The sequence below is a fragment of the Gobio gobio genome (genome assembly GCF_949357685.1).
Source record: "Gobio gobio genome assembly, chromosome: 4".
Lineage (NCBI taxonomy): Eukaryota > Metazoa > Chordata > Actinopteri > Cypriniformes > Gobionidae > Gobio > Gobio gobio.
In genome coordinates this window covers 56,792,550-56,811,991 of record NC_137100.1, presented here as the reverse complement: position 1 = coordinate 56,811,991, position 19,442 = coordinate 56,792,550, and the positions used below count along the sequence as shown (strand labels likewise).

Genomic DNA, 19,442 nt, shown 5'->3' with positions numbered 1-19,442 from the left:
GGGTGTTTTGAGGGTCTTCCGGGAATGAGACTGTTCCAAATTGTGTGCCTCTCTCCAGGATGGTGGGGTGGGAGCAAAGGCAAATGGGTGGGAAGATCTGATTGGTGCGGCTTGGTGAAGAAGGGTCGCCTTTCTCCCAGATAGTGCTGCATCTATGAGGTCTGGTTGGTGGGCGGCACATCCAAATTCCCAATACTTTTGTACGTGCTTCCTCCTCTTGACTCACACATGCACACCTAGACTGGATTTTTCAGAGCAAGGGAAAGACCTTTTCGTTGTTTCGGTCACAAAGGAGACAACACTGTTCAAGTATTAGAGGAGGACCCGGCTGAAGGTGATTGGAGGTTCAGGTTGAAGTGTTGGGAGACGAGTGGCTGAGGAACCGGGGCGATCTGTGCTCTTATAGACTGCAGCCCAGCGCTGGGCTCTTCTCCTGAGTGTTGGCGAGGCGACGGAGACTGGCACTGGAATAGCCCTCATCGCTGCAGCTACTGCGCAAGCTCCCCCGCTCGTCCGAGTCGCTTACGCTGCTGGTGCTCCACTCCAGGTCTCCAAGCAGATAGTCTGTTCCTTCCACATCAACGTCCACCTCTTCTGCAAAGCAAACACAAGAAAGAAATTCTTAGGATTGTTTGGCTTTATGCTTCCTATGTCTGTAGTGCATCACAGAATGAAACCCAAAAATTATGAGATTTTAATCAACAGCCCTAATAAAACTAGCCTGGATGCCAGCCGAACTTAGCCCCGCCCACAACATTTTTACTCGGGCAGTTCGGTCTGGACTTGATCCATAGAGAAGTAATTATGCCCGAACAGAAACTGTTCGGACCAATGAAATTGTCAGGGCGGGCTTTAGACGATGATGGACAGATGATCAACATTAACGTAATCATCCACGTCACCAAAGAGTGCTTGAGTTGAGTTTGTTCTAATCCTAAACGGAGAACTTGTTCGTATGCATTCACCTTTACTATTTCTCTCAGAAATGATGATCGTGTTGGTAAGTACTCTGTGTATCCTTAAATTCTTTTTTTACAACACCGGCAAAGATCATTTACACTCATCTTTTTCTTCTAACGTTAGGCTACTTATTCCAGCGTGCGTGCAGGTACAGGGTTGCCAAGTTTTTACAACAAAACCCCCCCAATTAGTACAACACTTCAGCTTGTGATTCTTATCTAGTGGGGGTCATTTTTTAGGATTCTTTACCTAACTGAAGTCTCTGAGATCCTGACACCTTGCACTTCTGGAGACTCCAGGTAGGTTGCAGCTTTGGAAAATGGTGGCGCTGGAGACTAAAGGGTTCCTGATGGTTTCACCCTTAATTCTTCACCTTAATTCTTAATTCTTTTGCGGTTAACAGGTGTCTTTTCTCCGCCACATGTTTTTGTCTGACCCTGCTGACCCAACGAGCATTTCACTGTCCAATGGTCATGCCTTAACTGCAATGTCTAGTATTGCATTAGTATTGCATCCTTCTCATGGGCATTTAATACTTTTTGACTTTTCAGTCTGAGTTAAATCTCTTTTTTGGCTCAATTTATCTGTAAAAGAAAACATGCCTAATAATTCTGCACACCTGAATATAAGGTGATTTTCATTTCCAGCCTTCATGAACAATTATATATCACTTATACATTATTAAATACTAAATCAATAGTAGTTATTAGGATTACTGTGGTTTGGAATTGGTCAAATGTGCCTGGAAAAAAAATATGATCAGAAAATCAACGTGCCTAATAATTCTGCACTCCCTGTATTCTTTCACTAGCAGCATGACTAACATGGCAGGGCATCTCCGCAGGCACCACAAAAACAGAGATTTATCTGTTAAACCAACAACTGTAACACAAACTACTCTTCCGTCTTCATTTGGAAATAACTTAACGCGTGCAAATGCAATTACGCGCGCGTTAGGAGTATTCATAGCCGCAGACATGCAACCTTATTCGGTGGTGGAAAACTCCGGTTTTAGGCTTGTAATTAGCGTGCTAGAACCATTCTACGAAATCCCAAGTAGAACGCATCTCACAGCTACGGTGATCCATATACAATAATGTAAAGGAGAAAGTTATTGAAGGTCTGAGCAGCGCACATTTAGTTGCATTGACTACAATATTTTCGTAATATTTTAGCAGTTCTCTTTCCATATTCCTCTTTAAGAAGAACTTGAAACTGCAAAATTGTTATAGTTGTCTTGTCTTGTTCTATTATAAAAAAATGTTAATGTTTTTGACAACTCAAAGAGCAGCTCTCAACAACACATCCGTCTTTAGGAACAACATGAAAAAATACAGTCATCATTCTCAGGGGATAAAAAGTAGTTATCAGTGTGGTATATGTTCAACTGTTCGGAAATAGTTTGTTAAGACACTTAATTGTTCAGAGAAGACTATGGATGGCTGTTTTATTGTTTTTGTTCGTTTTGTTGTGAACTTGAATGTCATCTTCTGTGAAGAAGACTGCACTTACAAAAGAGAAACTAGATGGCAGGTTATTTTGCTTAAGTTTTCAATTGACTGAAGATATAAGTTATTGTTACATTATGTTGTAATACATTCAATTTGACAATGTAGTGTGGTCCATTGCGAACAAAGGTCAGATATTATATTGCATAAAAGTCTAGTCTAAAAATGGCATAGCAACCTGTGCTTTAAAAAAAATGAATGTGAAAATCGAGAATCGAATCGAACTGTGACCTTAGAATCGAAAATGTAATCGAATTGAGGATTTGGAGAATGGTGACACCCCTATCAGTTTCATGTGAAGAATCTGGGCAATTTCTAAGAGATCTTCATTATGTAAAACCAATAAAAAATAACTGATCTCAAAACAAACGGCCCTATAAAAACTGGTAGAGCATGGTGCTAAAAGTCTTTGCACCATGCACAGGGATGCGCTTTAAGTGACTTCACTATACAATAGTGGAAAAAATGCATTGTTGAAATCCAAGCAAAAGATAATATATAATGATGAAATAAAATTGTTACATAGTATATTATATATTTTATATAATTTTATTTTATTGGATTATTTTGCATATATTCCCTCTTTGTCAGTAGTCAATTGTTGCAGATATATGAATCAAAAACCCTAATAAAACGGTGTATGTATGTAAATTACAAAAGGAGTCCCAAGATCATTTTATATTAACATTTTAAATTATATTATAATTATATTATAATTTATATTGTAATTTATGTATTATTATAAATATATAATTTATACTATTTATCAAAACAATTATATTATATACACTTAATCGAAGCAATTAGCTGTTGTTTTTCTTTTTTATTATTATTATTATTCATAATTTAGTAATTTATAGGTTGAAGTCTTTTTTTCCCAATAAAATATTTCAATAAAAATAAATTTTATTTTCCGTAATCAATAGTCACGTAATCACAATAGTTGTTATGCAGCTCTAGGCTAAATGTAAAGGTAAAAACACAAGACATTTTGCTTAGACAATAACACAAACCACAACGGTTTGATGGAAGATGTTAACACAGATGTCTGACAGTATGTCTACACTGCAAGCAAGTGGTTTGACACGACAAACAAGATTGATCACGCTATAATCAATGAAGCAGTCAACAGTGCACACTTACATAAAGGGAGCGCTCTAGCTTTGCTCTGATGTGTCATTCAGCTCGTCTAACAAACATTCATATTAACGTATAGTACACTCACCCAGTTTTATGCTGCATTTGTTCCTTTAAATGTTAAAAAAAAACCTATTCACATGCACATCATTTATAATTACGTGAAAACTACATGGTGTGAGCTGTAATTTCGTTTAAGGCTTGTTTTCAATGGATCGTTATTAAGGTTATAGCATTCTCATGTGCATTTTGAAGTGTGCTACGTTTAGTCATTCTGGCCCATTATCTCCATGGCAACATTCCAATTTAGGTGTTAAAGCATTCATCTTGGTGCTGCATGCTACAGTCTGTCTATGTGCCATCTGCTTGTAGGACAGGCCACAGCATATACAAAATCACTCCAAGACAATTATTTGTCTGAATTCTGAGAAAAACCATGTGTGCTTCCTGTGCGATCATCAAACTTCCACTGTGTGTCCGCAAGTGAACCTGAATCTTGTGTGTGATGGTGTATGGGAGTGTACAGTCAGTAAATGACAACTGGTTCTAGGTAGAAGCATTACCACTAAAAAAACCTTTCACAAGCAATGGGCTTCTGGGGATTTTTAAAGTGTTCTTAGAAGCCTCAAATGGATCGTACCTATTTGACTCTGCTGTGTTCAAGGTAAATAATGCAAATGCATGTATGACAATGTGACATAAATGCATAAAAACAAGATTTTTTTTTAAATGATTACATAAATAAAAGGAATACAATTCCTTCTCAGATTCTGTTTAATGTGTACTAAATGAGCAGTACACGTTTCGACATGTAACAAAAGCAAACAGTTCAGTCCCCTGTTTGTTCTAGCTTTACATTCACATCCACATTTGTTTGACTTTGTGTAGTCTGTTGGCAATTTTCCCATCTGTATTTGTGTCTGCTTTGTTATTTAACTTATTTATCTATTTATTTTTAAAACATTTTAAATAAAGTTTTCATCAATTGCTACTTTTGACGTTTTATTATGAATATTTTTTTTTAATTCTGTTAATTTCATTATGTTAAAGTACTTTGAATTACCATTGTGTTAGAAATAAATTCAACATGCCTAATATTTCAGAATATGGATTTCGGTCTGTAATGACTTTTTTTCCATCATGCTCAGGTGCCCACATCTGTCATAAAAAATTAGTTCACCCAAAAATGAAAAATCTCTTCCTCATTTAAAGTGGTGGTGTTTTCAGAAAATTTTGACTAAATCGCTCAAATCATATGGATTAGTACGATCTCTTTATGGACATTTTGAAGCAACAAAGTGGTAGTTGTGTAGCTGTCAACGGAGGGACAGAAATCACTCAAATTTCGGTAACAATTTACAATAAGGTTCATTAGTTAACATGAACTAATATTGAACTGCACTTATAAAGCATTTTTTTATCTTTGTTAATGTTAATTTCAACATTTACTAAAGCTTTATTAAAATCTTGTTAGCATTAGTTAATGCACTGTAAACTAACATGAACAGCTGTATTTTTATTAACTAACGTTCACAAAGATTAACTAAAGCTGAACAGAGGTGTTGTTCATGGTTAGTTCATGTTAACTAATGCATTAACTAACGTTAACTAATACAACATTATTGTAAAGTGTTACCAAACTATCCCTTTATCGTTTTAATGCTGTAAAAATATTCTAAGCAATATCTACTCATTTGTTTCATTCTTTAGAACTGTGGTTTTACACTTAAACACATATGTGACTATAACTCGTACATGATGTCATGTGAGTCGCTCGTACATCTTTTACAGGCTGTTTTCACAATTGGATTGAATCTTTGGTCCAAACTAGAGTTTGATTCACCAATCAAATTCATGGGCTATTATTATCTGGGATTAAACATGTGACGTTTGTTTGCCAGCCCAAATCCTTAATCATTTAGCTACCAAAATCCATACATGAACATGTGTCTATCTCTGCAACAGTTTAAATATATTTTTGTCAGTTGCATTCATACAAACAGTGGAGACAAACGTGGGAAATGTTGGAGCATGCGTGCTAAACAACAGGCTTTCTGAGACTATGTTCAAGCAGTCAGCCCAATTCTGATTATTTGTGAATCCCATTGGATTCTGATCTAAATGATTGACTGTCCAGATCCAATTTGTGTGTCCCATGACGCCCTTTCCTTTTACAGACTATCTGTGTGGGTTTATGTTTTCTATGGCAACGAGGTTGTGTTGGTATGGACGGGTTGGACTGGTTTGAAATGTTGTCTAACAATATGACAATGCGAAGACCTTTAGGAGGCTGGAATGCACGGCTTTATTCCGCCCTGCTGTCTCCGTCACACAGAGAAAGAATTGAAAACCCCTCATTACTGGACCATGGGGATGCCTACATTATATAAAAATGTTCTGTGTGACCTGCACATCAACAACAATGCAACCTTGTTTCTGAAATGACATCTGATGCGTTTACATTTAGGGCGGCAGTGGCTCAGTGTTTCATGTAGGTTGTCTACAAACCGGAAGGTTGGTGGTTCGATCCCCGGTTCCACCTGACCAAGTGTCGAGGTGTCCATGAGCAAGACACCTAACCCCAGCTGCTCCCGACGAGCTGGATGGCGCCTTGCATGGCTGACACCGCCGTCGGTGTGTGAATGGGTGAATGTGAGGCAATGTGTAAAGCGCTTTGGATGGCCATTGGTCTGTTAAAAGCGCTATATAAATGCAGTCCATTTACCATTTACATTTTACATGCGTGAGAAAGGTGCTCCCACACTTTGGATTAACTTCAAATTCAAGGGCCTTTCAAGGACTTTCCAAGTCCAGATTCTTTCCAGGGCCTTGAATATTTTTTCAGATTTTTAAAACTTTCAAAGACCCATGGGAACCCTGGAAAGGGAAAACTACATGAATGTAGCTTGAAATGGATTTGTAAAAATAGGAATTTTCACAAAAAAAAAATCGGATTTGGACTGACAGCGTGAACAAGGCTTCAGACTTTCAGACCCTTGTTGACCATAACCGTGAGTATTTACCTTGGTCGGAGTCGGATTTGTCCGAAGAGATGGTAGAGCCCAGGCTGTCCATGCGTGTGCGCTCCACACCCAGCTGCTCCAGGCGTCTGCGCAGGTGCCTTTGTTCTCTTTGCAGCTGGTCTAAAGTGTGCTGGGCCTTCCGCTCGCCATCTTCCAACCTCTGCAAAGACACAGATGTGTCATTGTAAAATGGATAACTGGCATTATAAAATAGCCGTGACTGCGTATCAGCTGAATTCTGTATTTACACTACCATTCAAACGTTTGAGGTCAGTAAGATGTTTTTAAAAGAAATTAATACTTTTATTCAGAAGTTAAAGCCAGGAAAAGCCAAATTTCCAAACAATTTTTCAGAATGTATTTAACATTAAAGGTTCAAACTAGGGCTGAAACAATTAGTCGACATTGTCGACAAATATCTTTGTTGTCGAGTAGTCGTTTGATCTCATGTGACCTAATGTAAGGGCCTGCAATATCGCAATTTGAGAAGAAAACAGCACGAATGACGGAGTGCAAACAAATCTGAACTAGCAAGATGTGGGAAAGTTTCACAAAACTTCAAACTAAGGCTGCGTCTCAATCAGCTCCCTAGTTCAGTAGTCAGGGCACTGATCAGGGAGTTATTTAGCCCATTGACTCTTGTCCTGATCAGTGCCCTGACTACTGAATCAGGAGCTGATTGAGACATGCAAGGCGAAACTTTTCACGGGAGCACAACGTGCATGTTGGAGCACTTAAAGAGGAAACAACTAACTAACTAACTAACTAGCGGTAAATCTCTTTATTAGAGAATGCAATACTACTAATAATTGTAATAATATTAACAATAATAATATAATTACAGTAATGTGGTGATTTATTTAGCATAGAATAAAGTTTGATCGGGCTTGGAGTCAGGACTGTTTTTATTATTATTATAACACTATTAGGTATTATAGTCTCATCACTTGCCTGTATTTTGTTCCATATGCATGAAGACTTACAAAAGGCGATGTTAGGAAGAATATCAATTTTAAATGTCCTCTCTTTCTGTTTCAGTTCTAAGAAAAGCAGCGGGGCCTATTATTGTTTTACAAATGAAGCTCTTAATACTGCTGCCAAGAGATGTTTACATTTAAAACATCAAATTTATTTTTGCCTGTAATGCAGCTAATTTTTGTTTATTATTATTTATTTTTTCAATTGAAAGAGAACAGAATATTTAAACAATGCTTAGAGAGCATTTGTGTGTGATTTGAGTTCTGGGAACTTGGCTCAAAGTTTATTAAAACAACCATTTCAAAAGCTGAAGTGATTTTCTTTTTTATATATTATAGTTAGTTATGTTTTAACTAATTGAAAAAGCTGAATAATCGTTCAAAATTAACTGATTAGTCGTTGATGTCAATGACAATAATCGATGATTAGTCGATTAACTGTTCAAATAATCGTTAGATTAAAATAATCGTTTGTTGCAGCCCTAGTTCATACAGCATTATATTTGGTATATAGTACAATCATCTGAAAATATGTTTTTTTAATTGGTTTTCTCAAAGTGACCAGCATATATTGACCTTTGACACAACAGTTTTGCGTAATGATAAAGTGCGCCTTGAATTCATTCAGTTGTGTTTGAAAATTACTAAACTATCACAAAAATGTTGCCATAAAATCAATTGTATGATACATTTATCTTTTAGAAATTCTTAATTCCCTTTCAGTCGGTCGTGACGTCTCCATTCCCTCCTTTAGGGAACTTGGGTTACAATACGTAACTGAGACGTTCCCTTTCAGTAGATCACTACTACATCACGTGACCGACGAATTGGGATTGGTCTCCCTAGAGTGGTCCCAATTCGTTGGTCACGGTCGACGTGACGTCTCTGGTGCCTTCTTCAGGGAACGAGGGTTACCATGCGTAACTGAGACGTTTTATATTTTTGAAAACTCAATAGGGGAAAACTCAATTCCATAGAGTATGGAAAAATCTTTGTTTTTCAGACTGTTTTTCCACTCCCCATACTTTTCCAGACCTGGACAATTAAATCAAAATTCAAATCAAATTCTATACTTTTCCAAACTGTGTAGGAACCCTGTTTCTTTACATTTATTTTGGATTTATTGTCAGTACTGGGCTTGCAGTTCATATGGGTAGGGTACTGTGTGTGTGGATGATCGTGTTCATCCACCACCACCAAATCTAATTTTTGACCCAGGAAAAACCCTGTTAAGCATTGGGGGTTTAAACTCACAGGACATTTTAAGCAGTTCAGCGTCGTGTCTAACAACACCACTTGACCGTGGTAAAATCTCAGTAACTGCCTCTTGTGACTTGCTGCTTTAATATCAGATCACTGCACTTTGGTCTTCTGAGGATAGTCGTGCTTTCATGCCACCAAACAATATTAACTACCAAGGGGACATTGGCACATACCTTGATGTGTTCCTTAGCCCTCATAAGTAGGCTGAGGGTTGTGTGCCTGTTTGAGTCTGGTCCTAAGGGCACAAGGGATTTCAAGCGTTCCAAACACAGTCGTAAATGTGCCCTCCTGAGTGGTTGACGTGAGGAAAAGAGAAAAAGAGAGTGAGTCATAAAAGCAATGCAACTTCAACAACACATTTAATAAGCAGTAGCAACAACATGAATCATAGAAATAAGAAGAATGTGAGTACGATCTGCAAAGTTAACACGTTTCAGTTTGTTCCTCACATAAAGGTATAGTAAGAATTCAAAAGACTTGGAATATAGTGTATGAATCATACCGACTAGTTTTATCATACGTCTATGCATCTGTGTCATTTTTGAAGCTTGAAAGCTTCAGTTCCTGTTCATTATAACTGCATGGGGGCAAAAAACAAGCACAAAACTAAGCTGTTACACAGAAGAAATACAGATTTGGGGGGGGGGGGGGGGGGTTGTTGGACATACTATTGTTTTAAAGGAGGTCATATTATGCTTTTTAAATTTTCTTTTGTGTGTAATGTTGCCGTTTAAGTATTAAAAAGGTCTGAAAAGTTACAAAGCACAAAATCCCTGATACGCCTCGATTGCAGTTCATGTCACAATATTCCTCATTTAAATAATTACCGCATACACAGAAAATAAAAAGGGGGGCCCGGTTGAGTTGACTTAGTAGGGTGTTGAAACATGCAGTTATGGTAAGGGACGGGACATTTCTGAAACACTCTTGAAGTGGTTGACCAATCAAAACGCACTTGTCCAGCAGACCAATCAGAGCATATTGTGCTTTTCGGAAGGAGGGGCTTCATAGAGTAAACAGAGCGTTATTGAAAGACTGGGAAGAGAGGTGCTGCAACAATGTAAAATATGTGAAAAATGTTTTTGGAAAATTCAAGCATGAAAACCTATCCGAGTAGACCCCCCCAAAAAACGATTAAGACTTTGAAAAAGGGCATAATAGGTCCCCTTTAATGTGAAATGCCTAACATCCCAGTGAATAAGCCCATTAACATAACATCAAGATATTATTATTATTCTGACATTCACATTTAAATGGTACGAATCCAACTAATAAACCTGTTATTTAAATAAGGTTCATTACGTTTATTCAACCGAACGCTACTCTAACTTCCTTCCTTTCTTGTGCGCTTCTACGGGATTCACAGCTGCTGGGGTGTGGTGATGATAGGTGCCAGCAGCCACAGGACCTGTTATGCAACCTGCCCGAAACTGCAGACTGCTTTGCTTTGCTGCTGTATTTGTATGGAGGCGTGGGTCACAACCCAACTATTTTACTGCTGCTTCTCAGCGGTATGAACATCTGCATGCTAGCAATGCGTGTTCTGCCAGCAGATAAGTGTGTTGGCTGTGGGCAGCTCTTTGTGAGCCACTATAGTTAAGCATATAATAATTTAAATATAGAGCATATAACAAGAGGATGTAAAATGAAAGTTGTCATTTTGCCATATGCAAATGTTGAGAAGATCACGCAAATTTTGTGGTCACAAACAAATTACTGTGAAAAAAACTAAAACACTTTTCCGACCTTATAGCAACAAGATTCATAACCTACAAAAAACTTTTAGCAGAGCTTAGCATAGATTGTTGAATCTGATTAGACCGTTAGCATCTCGCTCAAATATGACCAAACAATTTCTATATTTTTCCTAATAAAAAACTTAACTCTTCTGTAGTTACATCGTGTACTAAGACATACGGAAAAGAAAAAGTTGCGATTTTCTATTTAGGAACTATACTCTCATTCCTTCATAATAATCAAGGAACTTTGCTGCCACTGGGTGCAGCGGCACAATGATATTACGCAGCGCCTGAAAATAGTCCTCAGCACGCTCATTGTGCAAGCAGGTTGTCACGGTTATGTTTATGGAAGTTAGCTTATTTTCAAGCACTGCATAATAGCATTGCGCCTCTGCACCCATGGTACGGCAGCAAAGTTCCTTGATTATTACGCAGGAATGAGAGTATAGTTCCTAGCCATATCAGCCTAGAAAATCGCAACTTTTAATTTTCCGTCAGTCTTAGAACACGATGTAACTATAGAGGAGTCAAGTTTTAAATAGGAAAAATATTGAAACTCTTTGGTTATTTTTGAGCAAGATGGTAACGGTCTAATCCAATTCAATGATCTATGCTAAGCTATGCTAAAAGTGCTACCACCAGACCCGGAGATCGGCTGAATGGATTCGAAAACAGTAAATTGTTTAACTCTGGGAGAGTTGGAAAATGTGCCTATTTTCAAAAATAGTGGAGTGTTCCTTTAACACACACTAAAATACACGATAATACAGCTATAATGTGAAAAAAGCTTAATATCACAACTTTGTTGAAAAAATTATATTTATAATATTTACTAAAATAATTTACTATTAATTAGAATGTATAATAACTAAATAACTTACTAATTATAATTTATAAAATTAAATTAAAATTTAAAAAACAGACATGAAAAAAAAATCTGTAAAAACGATATGAAATGGTGGCCAATTGCGTTTCTCTTACATGTTGCTGCTGCAGTTCAAGGCCAGTTTAAAGCAAATTATTCAAATTAATGTGCAAACACAGGGTAAATGAGAGCAATATCATACTGCCAAAGGACAGGTTGTGTGTACACCTGCCTCTCCAGCAACACGCATACATAAACATGCGCTGGAGAACACACCCAGACAAAGGGTAAATGTTTGCACCACTGCTCGTCGCTTTCATACAGTGCGAGGTTAAGTGGTCCGAAGGTCGGGAATACTATTACATAACTTTAGAATTTGCCACCAAAGTGGTGACATAACCTAAGTGGCCTGGTGTTTGTTAAGCAAATACAGGCTACGTGTGCCGTCTGCCATTTATGCACAATGGGTGTTGCTGTCACAGGGTCAGTCACAGTACATGCAGATTTGTTTCTCTTTCTCATCTGTTTTCTCTCATTGAACACTACCGTTTAAAAGTTTAGGGTCATTAAGATGTGCAATATATTGCCGAAAGTGTTGGGATACCCCTCCAAATCCTTGAATTCAGGTTTTTCAATCGCTTCCATGGCCACAGTTGTATAAAATCAAGCACCTAGGCATGTAGACGCTTCTACAAACATTTGTGAAAGAATGGGTCGCTCTCAGGAGCTCCGTGAATTCAAGCGTGGTACCGTGATAGGTTGCCCCCTGTGCAATAAGTTTATTCATGTAATTTCCTCAATATTAAATATTCAGCGGCAACTGTTAGTGGTATTATAACAAAGTGGAAGCAATTGGTGACAACAACCACAAAGTGGTAGACCACGTAAAATCATAGAGCGACATCAGCGCATGCTGAGGTGCACAGTGCGCAGAAGTTGGAGTCAATAGCTACAGACCTCCAAACATCGTGTGGCCTTCAGATTAGCTCAAAGGCAGTGCGTAGAGAGCTTCATGGAATGGGTTTCCATGGCCGAGCAGCTGCACCCAAGCCTTACATCAACAAGTGCAATACAAAGCATCAGATGCAGTGGTGTAAAGCATGCCGCCACTGGACTCTAGAGCAGTGGAGATGTGTTCTTTGGAGTGACGAATCTTCTCTATCTGGCAATCCGATGGATGAGTCTGGGTTTGGTGGTTGCCAGGAGAACGGTACTTGCCTGACTGCATTGTGCCAAGTGTAAAATTATGGTGTGGGGTTGTTTTTCAGGGATTGGGCTTGGCCCCTTAGTTCCAGTGAAAGGAACTCTTAATGCTTCAGCATACCAAGACATTTTGGACAATTTCATGCTCCCAACTTTCTGGGAATGGCCCCTTCCTGTTCCAACATGACTGCGCACCAGTGCACAAAGCAAGGTCCATAAAGACGATGAGCGAGTTTGATGTGGAGGAACTTGACTGGCCTGCACAGAGTCCTGACCTCAACCCGATAGAACACCTGTGGGATGAATTAGAGCGGAGACTGTGAGCCAGGCCCTCTTGTCCAACATCAGTGCCTGACCTCACAAATGCGCTTCTAGAAGAATGATCAAAAATTCCCATAAACACACTCCTAAACCTTGTGGAAAGCCTTCCCAGAAGAGCTGAAGCGGTTTTAGATGCAAAGGGTAGGTCAACTCCATATTAAACCCTATGGATTAAGAATGGGATGTCAGTAAAGTTCATGTGCATGTAAAGGCAGGCGTCCCAAAACATCTGGCAATATAGTGTAAATATATTTAAGATTTCAATATTTTTATTTAGCAAGGATGCATTAAACTATGAACTTTCTATTAATCAAAGAATACTGAAAAATTTGGTTTCACAAAAATATTAAGCAGCACAACTTGTTTTCAATATTGTTAATAATAAGAAATGTTTCTTGAGCAGCTAATCAGCATATTAGAATGATTTCTGAAGGGTTGTGACACTGAAGAATAGTGATGCTGAAAATTCAGCTATATTGCGGTTTTGCTGAATTTTGATCAAATAAATACAGCATTGGTGAGCATAAACATTTTTAAAAAATCTCAGTGACCCCAAGCTTTTGAATGATTTTTTATATGGAACAGGATATTCCCTGTCCACAGTCACAGCATGCTGTGTCCCATTACAAAAAAGACCACCCCAGTTCTGTGGGACACATATATCTGTTCTACCATGATCCTTTAGTTTAAACAGGTCCATATGACTTTAAGCGTAAATCACCATCCTCTCCCAGCCTTTGGCTTCTGACCTCTAAGTAATTGTCTTAACCTCACTGGAGAACGGTACATGCCAAGGCATGTGTGGTGGCCTGGAGCTCAGGTTACAGATCTAAACCCTCTCTCAAGACAAACAGGCCACGGGTATGCGAAGTCCATCTTGACAACAAACACACTGCCTCGCAAGCTAATTTAACCTGTGCTTCTGTTTGAGATGGTGTGTGTCTGCTATTGTGGCTCCAGTTGACTAAAAGAACATTGTTAACAACAGTTGTTTGCGTATTCTCTAAGGCAACCCTGCACTGTTAAACTATAAAAAAAACAGCCTTTCGCTCTGCCTATAGGGTGAGTGTGTATGACATTCTGCCCATAACTGGTGCAGGGTGAAAATGCATGCCATGTGTGACATTGAGGTCACTGGGACAAATGTAACAGTTTCACATGATACAGGTGTGTGACATTTTATAAGACACTTTATTTAAATGCCACCATGATAAACTATAAAACAGGTGCAAACAAAACTGCTAAACTTTTCACAAACATTCAGAGATTTTCAATTGGAGGACAATAACATGGGTGAAAAAAGAAATAGTTGAATGAAGAAGGAATCAAATTCATATTCAGGGAAATCGTACATCATATACCGCTAACCCACAAAATAGATCTGGTACAGTAGAGGTCAAAAAATTGGGGTCAGTAAGATTTTTTATTCTTTCTTTTGTGCTCACCAAGGCAGTTTATTTAATCAATAATGCAGGAAAAACTATATAACTACTGTTATATTGTGAAATATTATTACAATTTAAAATAAATGAAATTTTCAGGGGCCATTACATGATCCTTCAGAATTAGTTTTAATACAGTGATTTGGTGCTCAAGAAACATTTCTTATTATAATCACTGTTAAAATGCTTGTGTTGCCTTAATAATTTTGTGGAAACCATTATACATTTTTCAGTTTTGATCATTTTAATGCATCATTTCTGAATTAATGTATTCATTTACTTAGTACTTAGATGGGAGAAAATCCTAATGAAATAAAATAAAATAAATAAAGTCCTAATCAAGTAAGAGAGAAATAGTGGGAATGGAATCTGGAAAGAGCCAGATCATCCACACAAGCGCCAGGGCTTAAAGCAATAATTCCCCCCAAAATGAAAATTCTGTCATCAATTACTCACCCTCATGTCGTTACAAACACGTAAGACCTCCGTTTATCTTCGGAACACAAATGAAGATCTTTTTGATGAAATCTGAGAGCTCTCTGTCCCTCCATAGACAGCTACACGACTACCACTTTGACGCTTCAAAAAGTTCATAATGTTGTGAAACTAATCCATATGAATTGAGCGGTTTAGTCCAAATTTTCTGAAGAGACTTGATCATGCTATATGATGAACAGATTGAATTTAGGCTTTTATTTCACATATGAACATTGATTAGTGAACATAAACAGAAGCTCAACCGAACCAGCTTGACCCGTGTGAACAAACCTCATTGGTTCTTGCTGAAGCTCAAATGTTCTGCGTAACACCAGAACAAACCTCATTGGTTCTTGCTGAAGCTCAAGTGTCCTGCGTAACACCAGAATGAACCTCATTGGTTCTTACTGAAGCTCAAATGTCCTGCATAACACCAGAATGAACCTCATTGGTTCTTTCTGAAGCTCAAACATGCTGCGTAACACGAGAATGAACCTCATTGGTTCTTGCTGAAGCTCAAATGTCCTGCATAACACCAGAATGAATCTCACTGGTTCTTGCTGAAGCTCAAATGTCCTGCGTAACATCAGAATGAACCTCATTGGTTCTTGCTGAAGCTCAAATGTCCTGCGTAACACGAGAATGAACCTCATTGGTTCTTGCCGAAGCTCAAATGTCCTGCGTAACACGAGAATTAACCTCATTGGTTCTTGCTGAAGCTCAAATGTGCTGCGTAACACCAGAATTAACCTCATTGGTTCTTACGGAAGCTCAAACATGCTGTGCAACACAAGAATGAACCTCATTGGTTCTTGCTGAAGCTCAAATGTGCTGCGTAACACCAGAATTAACCTCATTGGTTCTTACGGAAGCTCAAACATGCTGTGCAACACAAGAATGAACCTCATTGGTTCTTGCTGAAGCTCAAATGTCCTGCATAACACCAGAATGAATCTCACTGGTTCTTGCTGAAGCTCAAATGTCCTGCGTAACATCAGAATGAACCTCATTGGTTCTTGCTGAAGCTCAAATGTCCTGCGTAACACGAGAATGAACCTCATTGGTTCTTGCCGAAGCTCAAATGTCCTGCGTAACACGAGAATGAACCTCATTGGTTCTTGCTGAAGCTCAAATGTGCTGCGTAACACCAGAATTAACCTCATTGGTTCTTACGGAAGCTCAAACATGCTGTGCAACACAAGAATGAACCTCATTGGTTCTTGCTGAAGCTCAAATGTGCTGTGTAACACCAGAATTAACCTCATTGGTTCTTACGGAAGCTCAAACATGCTGTGCAACACAAGAATGAACCTCATTGGTTCTTGCTGAAGCTCAAATGTGATGCGCAACACCAGAATGAACCTCATTGGTTCTTACGGAAGCTCAAACATGCTGTGCAACACCAGAATGAACCTCATTGGTTCTTGCTGAAGCTCAAACATGCTGTGCAACAGAAGAATGAACCTCATTGGTTCTTGCTGAAGCTCAAATGTGCTGTGTAACACCAGAATGAACCTCATTGGTTCTTGCTGAAGCTCAAATGTGCTGTGCAACACAAGAATGAACCTCATTGGTTCTCACACATCAAGCAAACAAGCTTGAGCTTCCATTTACCGTAACTGATGTGTATGCTGATGAATGTTTATATGTGAATAAAAGCCTAAATTCAATCTGTTCATCATATAAAGCGATCGCGTCTCTTCAGAAAAAATTGGACTAAACCGCTCAATTCATATGGATTAGTTTTACGATCTCTTTATGAACTCTTTGAAGCATAAAAACTGGTAGTAGTGTAGCTGTCTATGGAGGGACAGAAAGCTCTCAGATTTCATAAAAAAATATCTTCATTCGTGTTCCGAAGATTAACAAAAGTTTTACGGGTTCGGAAGGGTGAGTAATTAATGACAGAATTTTCTTTTTTGGGTGAACTATCCCTTTAATTTCGATTAACATGCGCTAACTACTAGGCCACAGGTACTAGCCTTGTTATATTTTTTTTAACCAGAGTGGTTCACGGCCACATGAATCATCACAACACAGCTGTGCTGGTCTCACATCAGACATGGTGGACATTTATTCAAATCTGCATCACAAATGCACTCCCACTCGAGTTGCTTTATGAATATCAGCCCTGGACTCCATTTTGAGCCAGTGTGAAACAAAAGCAGAGACGTTGGGAGCCTCGTTTTCCTTCTTTGGCTGGATTTTTCTAAACAGTAGATGAAAGCCGCTCTTCAGAAATGAATAGCAGATCAGTTGTCCAGAGCACTGTGACCTTAGAGCTTTGGTCTGATGTATGCAGAAAGAGACACACTTTCCTAGGCACGAATGGGAGGGGAGTGCAACTTAAGCTGTGTGCATTGTTAGCAGTGTAAAGTCAAAGTCCAGACACCATGGTTTTGCTCATTGCTAAGCCTGACAGCATGTATTATTCAATTCGTTCGGGAAGCTGAGCTCAGAGCTCTGTGCACGTGTTGTTACCCAAACCACATCGCGCTGGCGACTAAGACGTTAAGCCTGGTTCATTAGCGAGATCTTTCACGTTAAAAAATTTCAGGTCACCCATATATTGCGGGTTTATCTCTAGGTCAAAGCTGAATGGATACATCAGTCAATTGACTGACCTTAATACTAAGCAATATCAGGGTGCTGGTGGACACGCGTGAAACGGCACCAAAAAGACTGAAATGAGGCATTCAGTCACATTCCCTAGTCGTTTAGCTTTCGATTGCAGAAGTGTAATCTTAATCTAATCAGTAAGGATGTAATGAGGTATAATCCTGCAAGCTTACAGATAAGAACTAACAACTGTGACAATAACATGAAGGTTATATGGACATACCTGTTCTTCTCCATCTCGTTGTGTGTAGACCTGAAGAGACAGAAAGAGGGAGATGTTAGGAATCATCGTGCTTGGTCTTTTTTTAGTACATTTACATGTATGCATTTGGCAGACGTTTTTATCTTAAGCGACTTGCATTGCATTTGATCAGTTCATGCATTTACTGGGAATCAAACCCATGAACTTAGCATTGATCAGGCTCACAATTTTGTCTAGTGGACGATAAAACGAGTGAAAAATCGAACAAACTGGAATGCTATAGAGACTTGATGGTAGGCTCTTTTGATGTGAACACCCTAGCAACTATGCAGCAATGCCTTGGCAACCACCCACAACACCCTAGCATCATATCAGCAGATTTCTATAAAAAAAAGTATGTTTATATTCAGTCTTTAATTCAACGAGGCTGTGAGAAAGAGGAAATGAAAGCCAATTTTAAATAAAAGTAATATTTTAATATTAAAATAATAAATCAAATGTTTAAGTATACTGTCAAATAATATAATACAAATATAAATATTATATACACCATCAACTATCAAAAATAAAATATTTTACAGATAATCTTTTAACAATTTACTATTTCATTTAACAAAATGACAATTAAAAAGCCAATCATTTTGGGAGAAAAGAAATTATAGCTCCATGATATCACATATTTTTCACAAAATATATACATTCGTTTTTAAACATACAATAAAAACAAAATACATAACTCCACTTGCAAGGGGATCCTCATATTTGGGGTTTTAACCCCCCCTAAACTAATCGACAGGCTACGGCTCCAACATCACCGACATGTTCTTAGGTTTGAAAGGCACACAGAGAGTGTTCTGTGCTCACTGCTGATTTGAATGTTCAGTACAAAGGTGAACTGGTGTCTGTGTGTGTGAGTGTGTGTACGTGGTGTAAAGGCTATACAGGAACAAACTCCAAGATTTTAAGGGCCCCATGGCTTGTTTAGTGGATGCAGAAGTTGCCAAAATGCTAATTGCTGATCGCAAATGTACTCTGTCCTCTGTGTGTGTCTGTCTCTCTCTCGCTACGTTCGCGAAATACATAGAGGCCCTTGGCCCCACTTAGCAACAGTAACTAGAAACACAAGCCTGAGACACAAGACAGCGGTGGGGGGGGTAGAATCCTCACACACCATGCTTCACAGAGGCCATTTCTAGATCAACAGAGAAGTGAAAGAGAGGCAAAGCAGAGGAGAGAAAGATGAGGGAAAACAAGATCTCAATAGACAATAAGTCCAATATCTTGTTTTTGCTGCCTTTAAGTCATGACAAACCGATCAAAATCATGAGATTAGCGCACATGAATGCTACAACGTCGTAGAGACCACTGGGAGCTTGTTTTCCATTCAAAATGTGAACGTTGAATGTACAATTTAGATAATTTGCATTTTACATACAGTTGAAAACGACATTTCCTATTATTCTCAAAGGCACAAGAATGATAAAACAGACCAATTAAGCTTTACTTGTACACGTAATGCACATCTCTTGCTTATTTTATTTCATTCTAATTTACTGTAGTCTTGCTAAAATGCTTCCTTTATTTGTTTGGAAGTGGAAAAAAGAAAAAATACACTTTTGTTCAAAGGTTTGATGTAAATAAGAGTTTTTAGGGTTTTTTTAGGTTTCTGAAAGAAGTCTCTTCTGCTCACCAAAGCTGCAATTATT

At 38.4% G+C, this 19,442-nt stretch overlaps 1 protein-coding gene across 1 annotated transcript in view; it reads right to left on the bottom strand.

The window, feature by feature from the left end:
- The window catches only part of mxd1 (MAX dimerization protein 1), a 29,576-nt gene continuing 10,134 nt past the window's right edge, over positions 1–19,442 (bottom strand). The window contains exons 3-6 of the mRNA XM_079816284.1: positions 17,758–17,787; positions 9,042–9,156; positions 6,629–6,788; positions 1–594 (exon numbers count right to left, since the gene is read on the bottom strand). Coding sequence (XP_079672410.1) covers positions 401–594; positions 6,629–6,788; positions 9,042–9,156; positions 17,758–17,787 — 499 coding nt within the window. The 3' untranslated portion in view covers positions 1–400. The remainder of the gene's footprint in view (positions 595–6,628; positions 6,789–9,041; positions 9,157–17,757; positions 17,788–19,442) is intronic.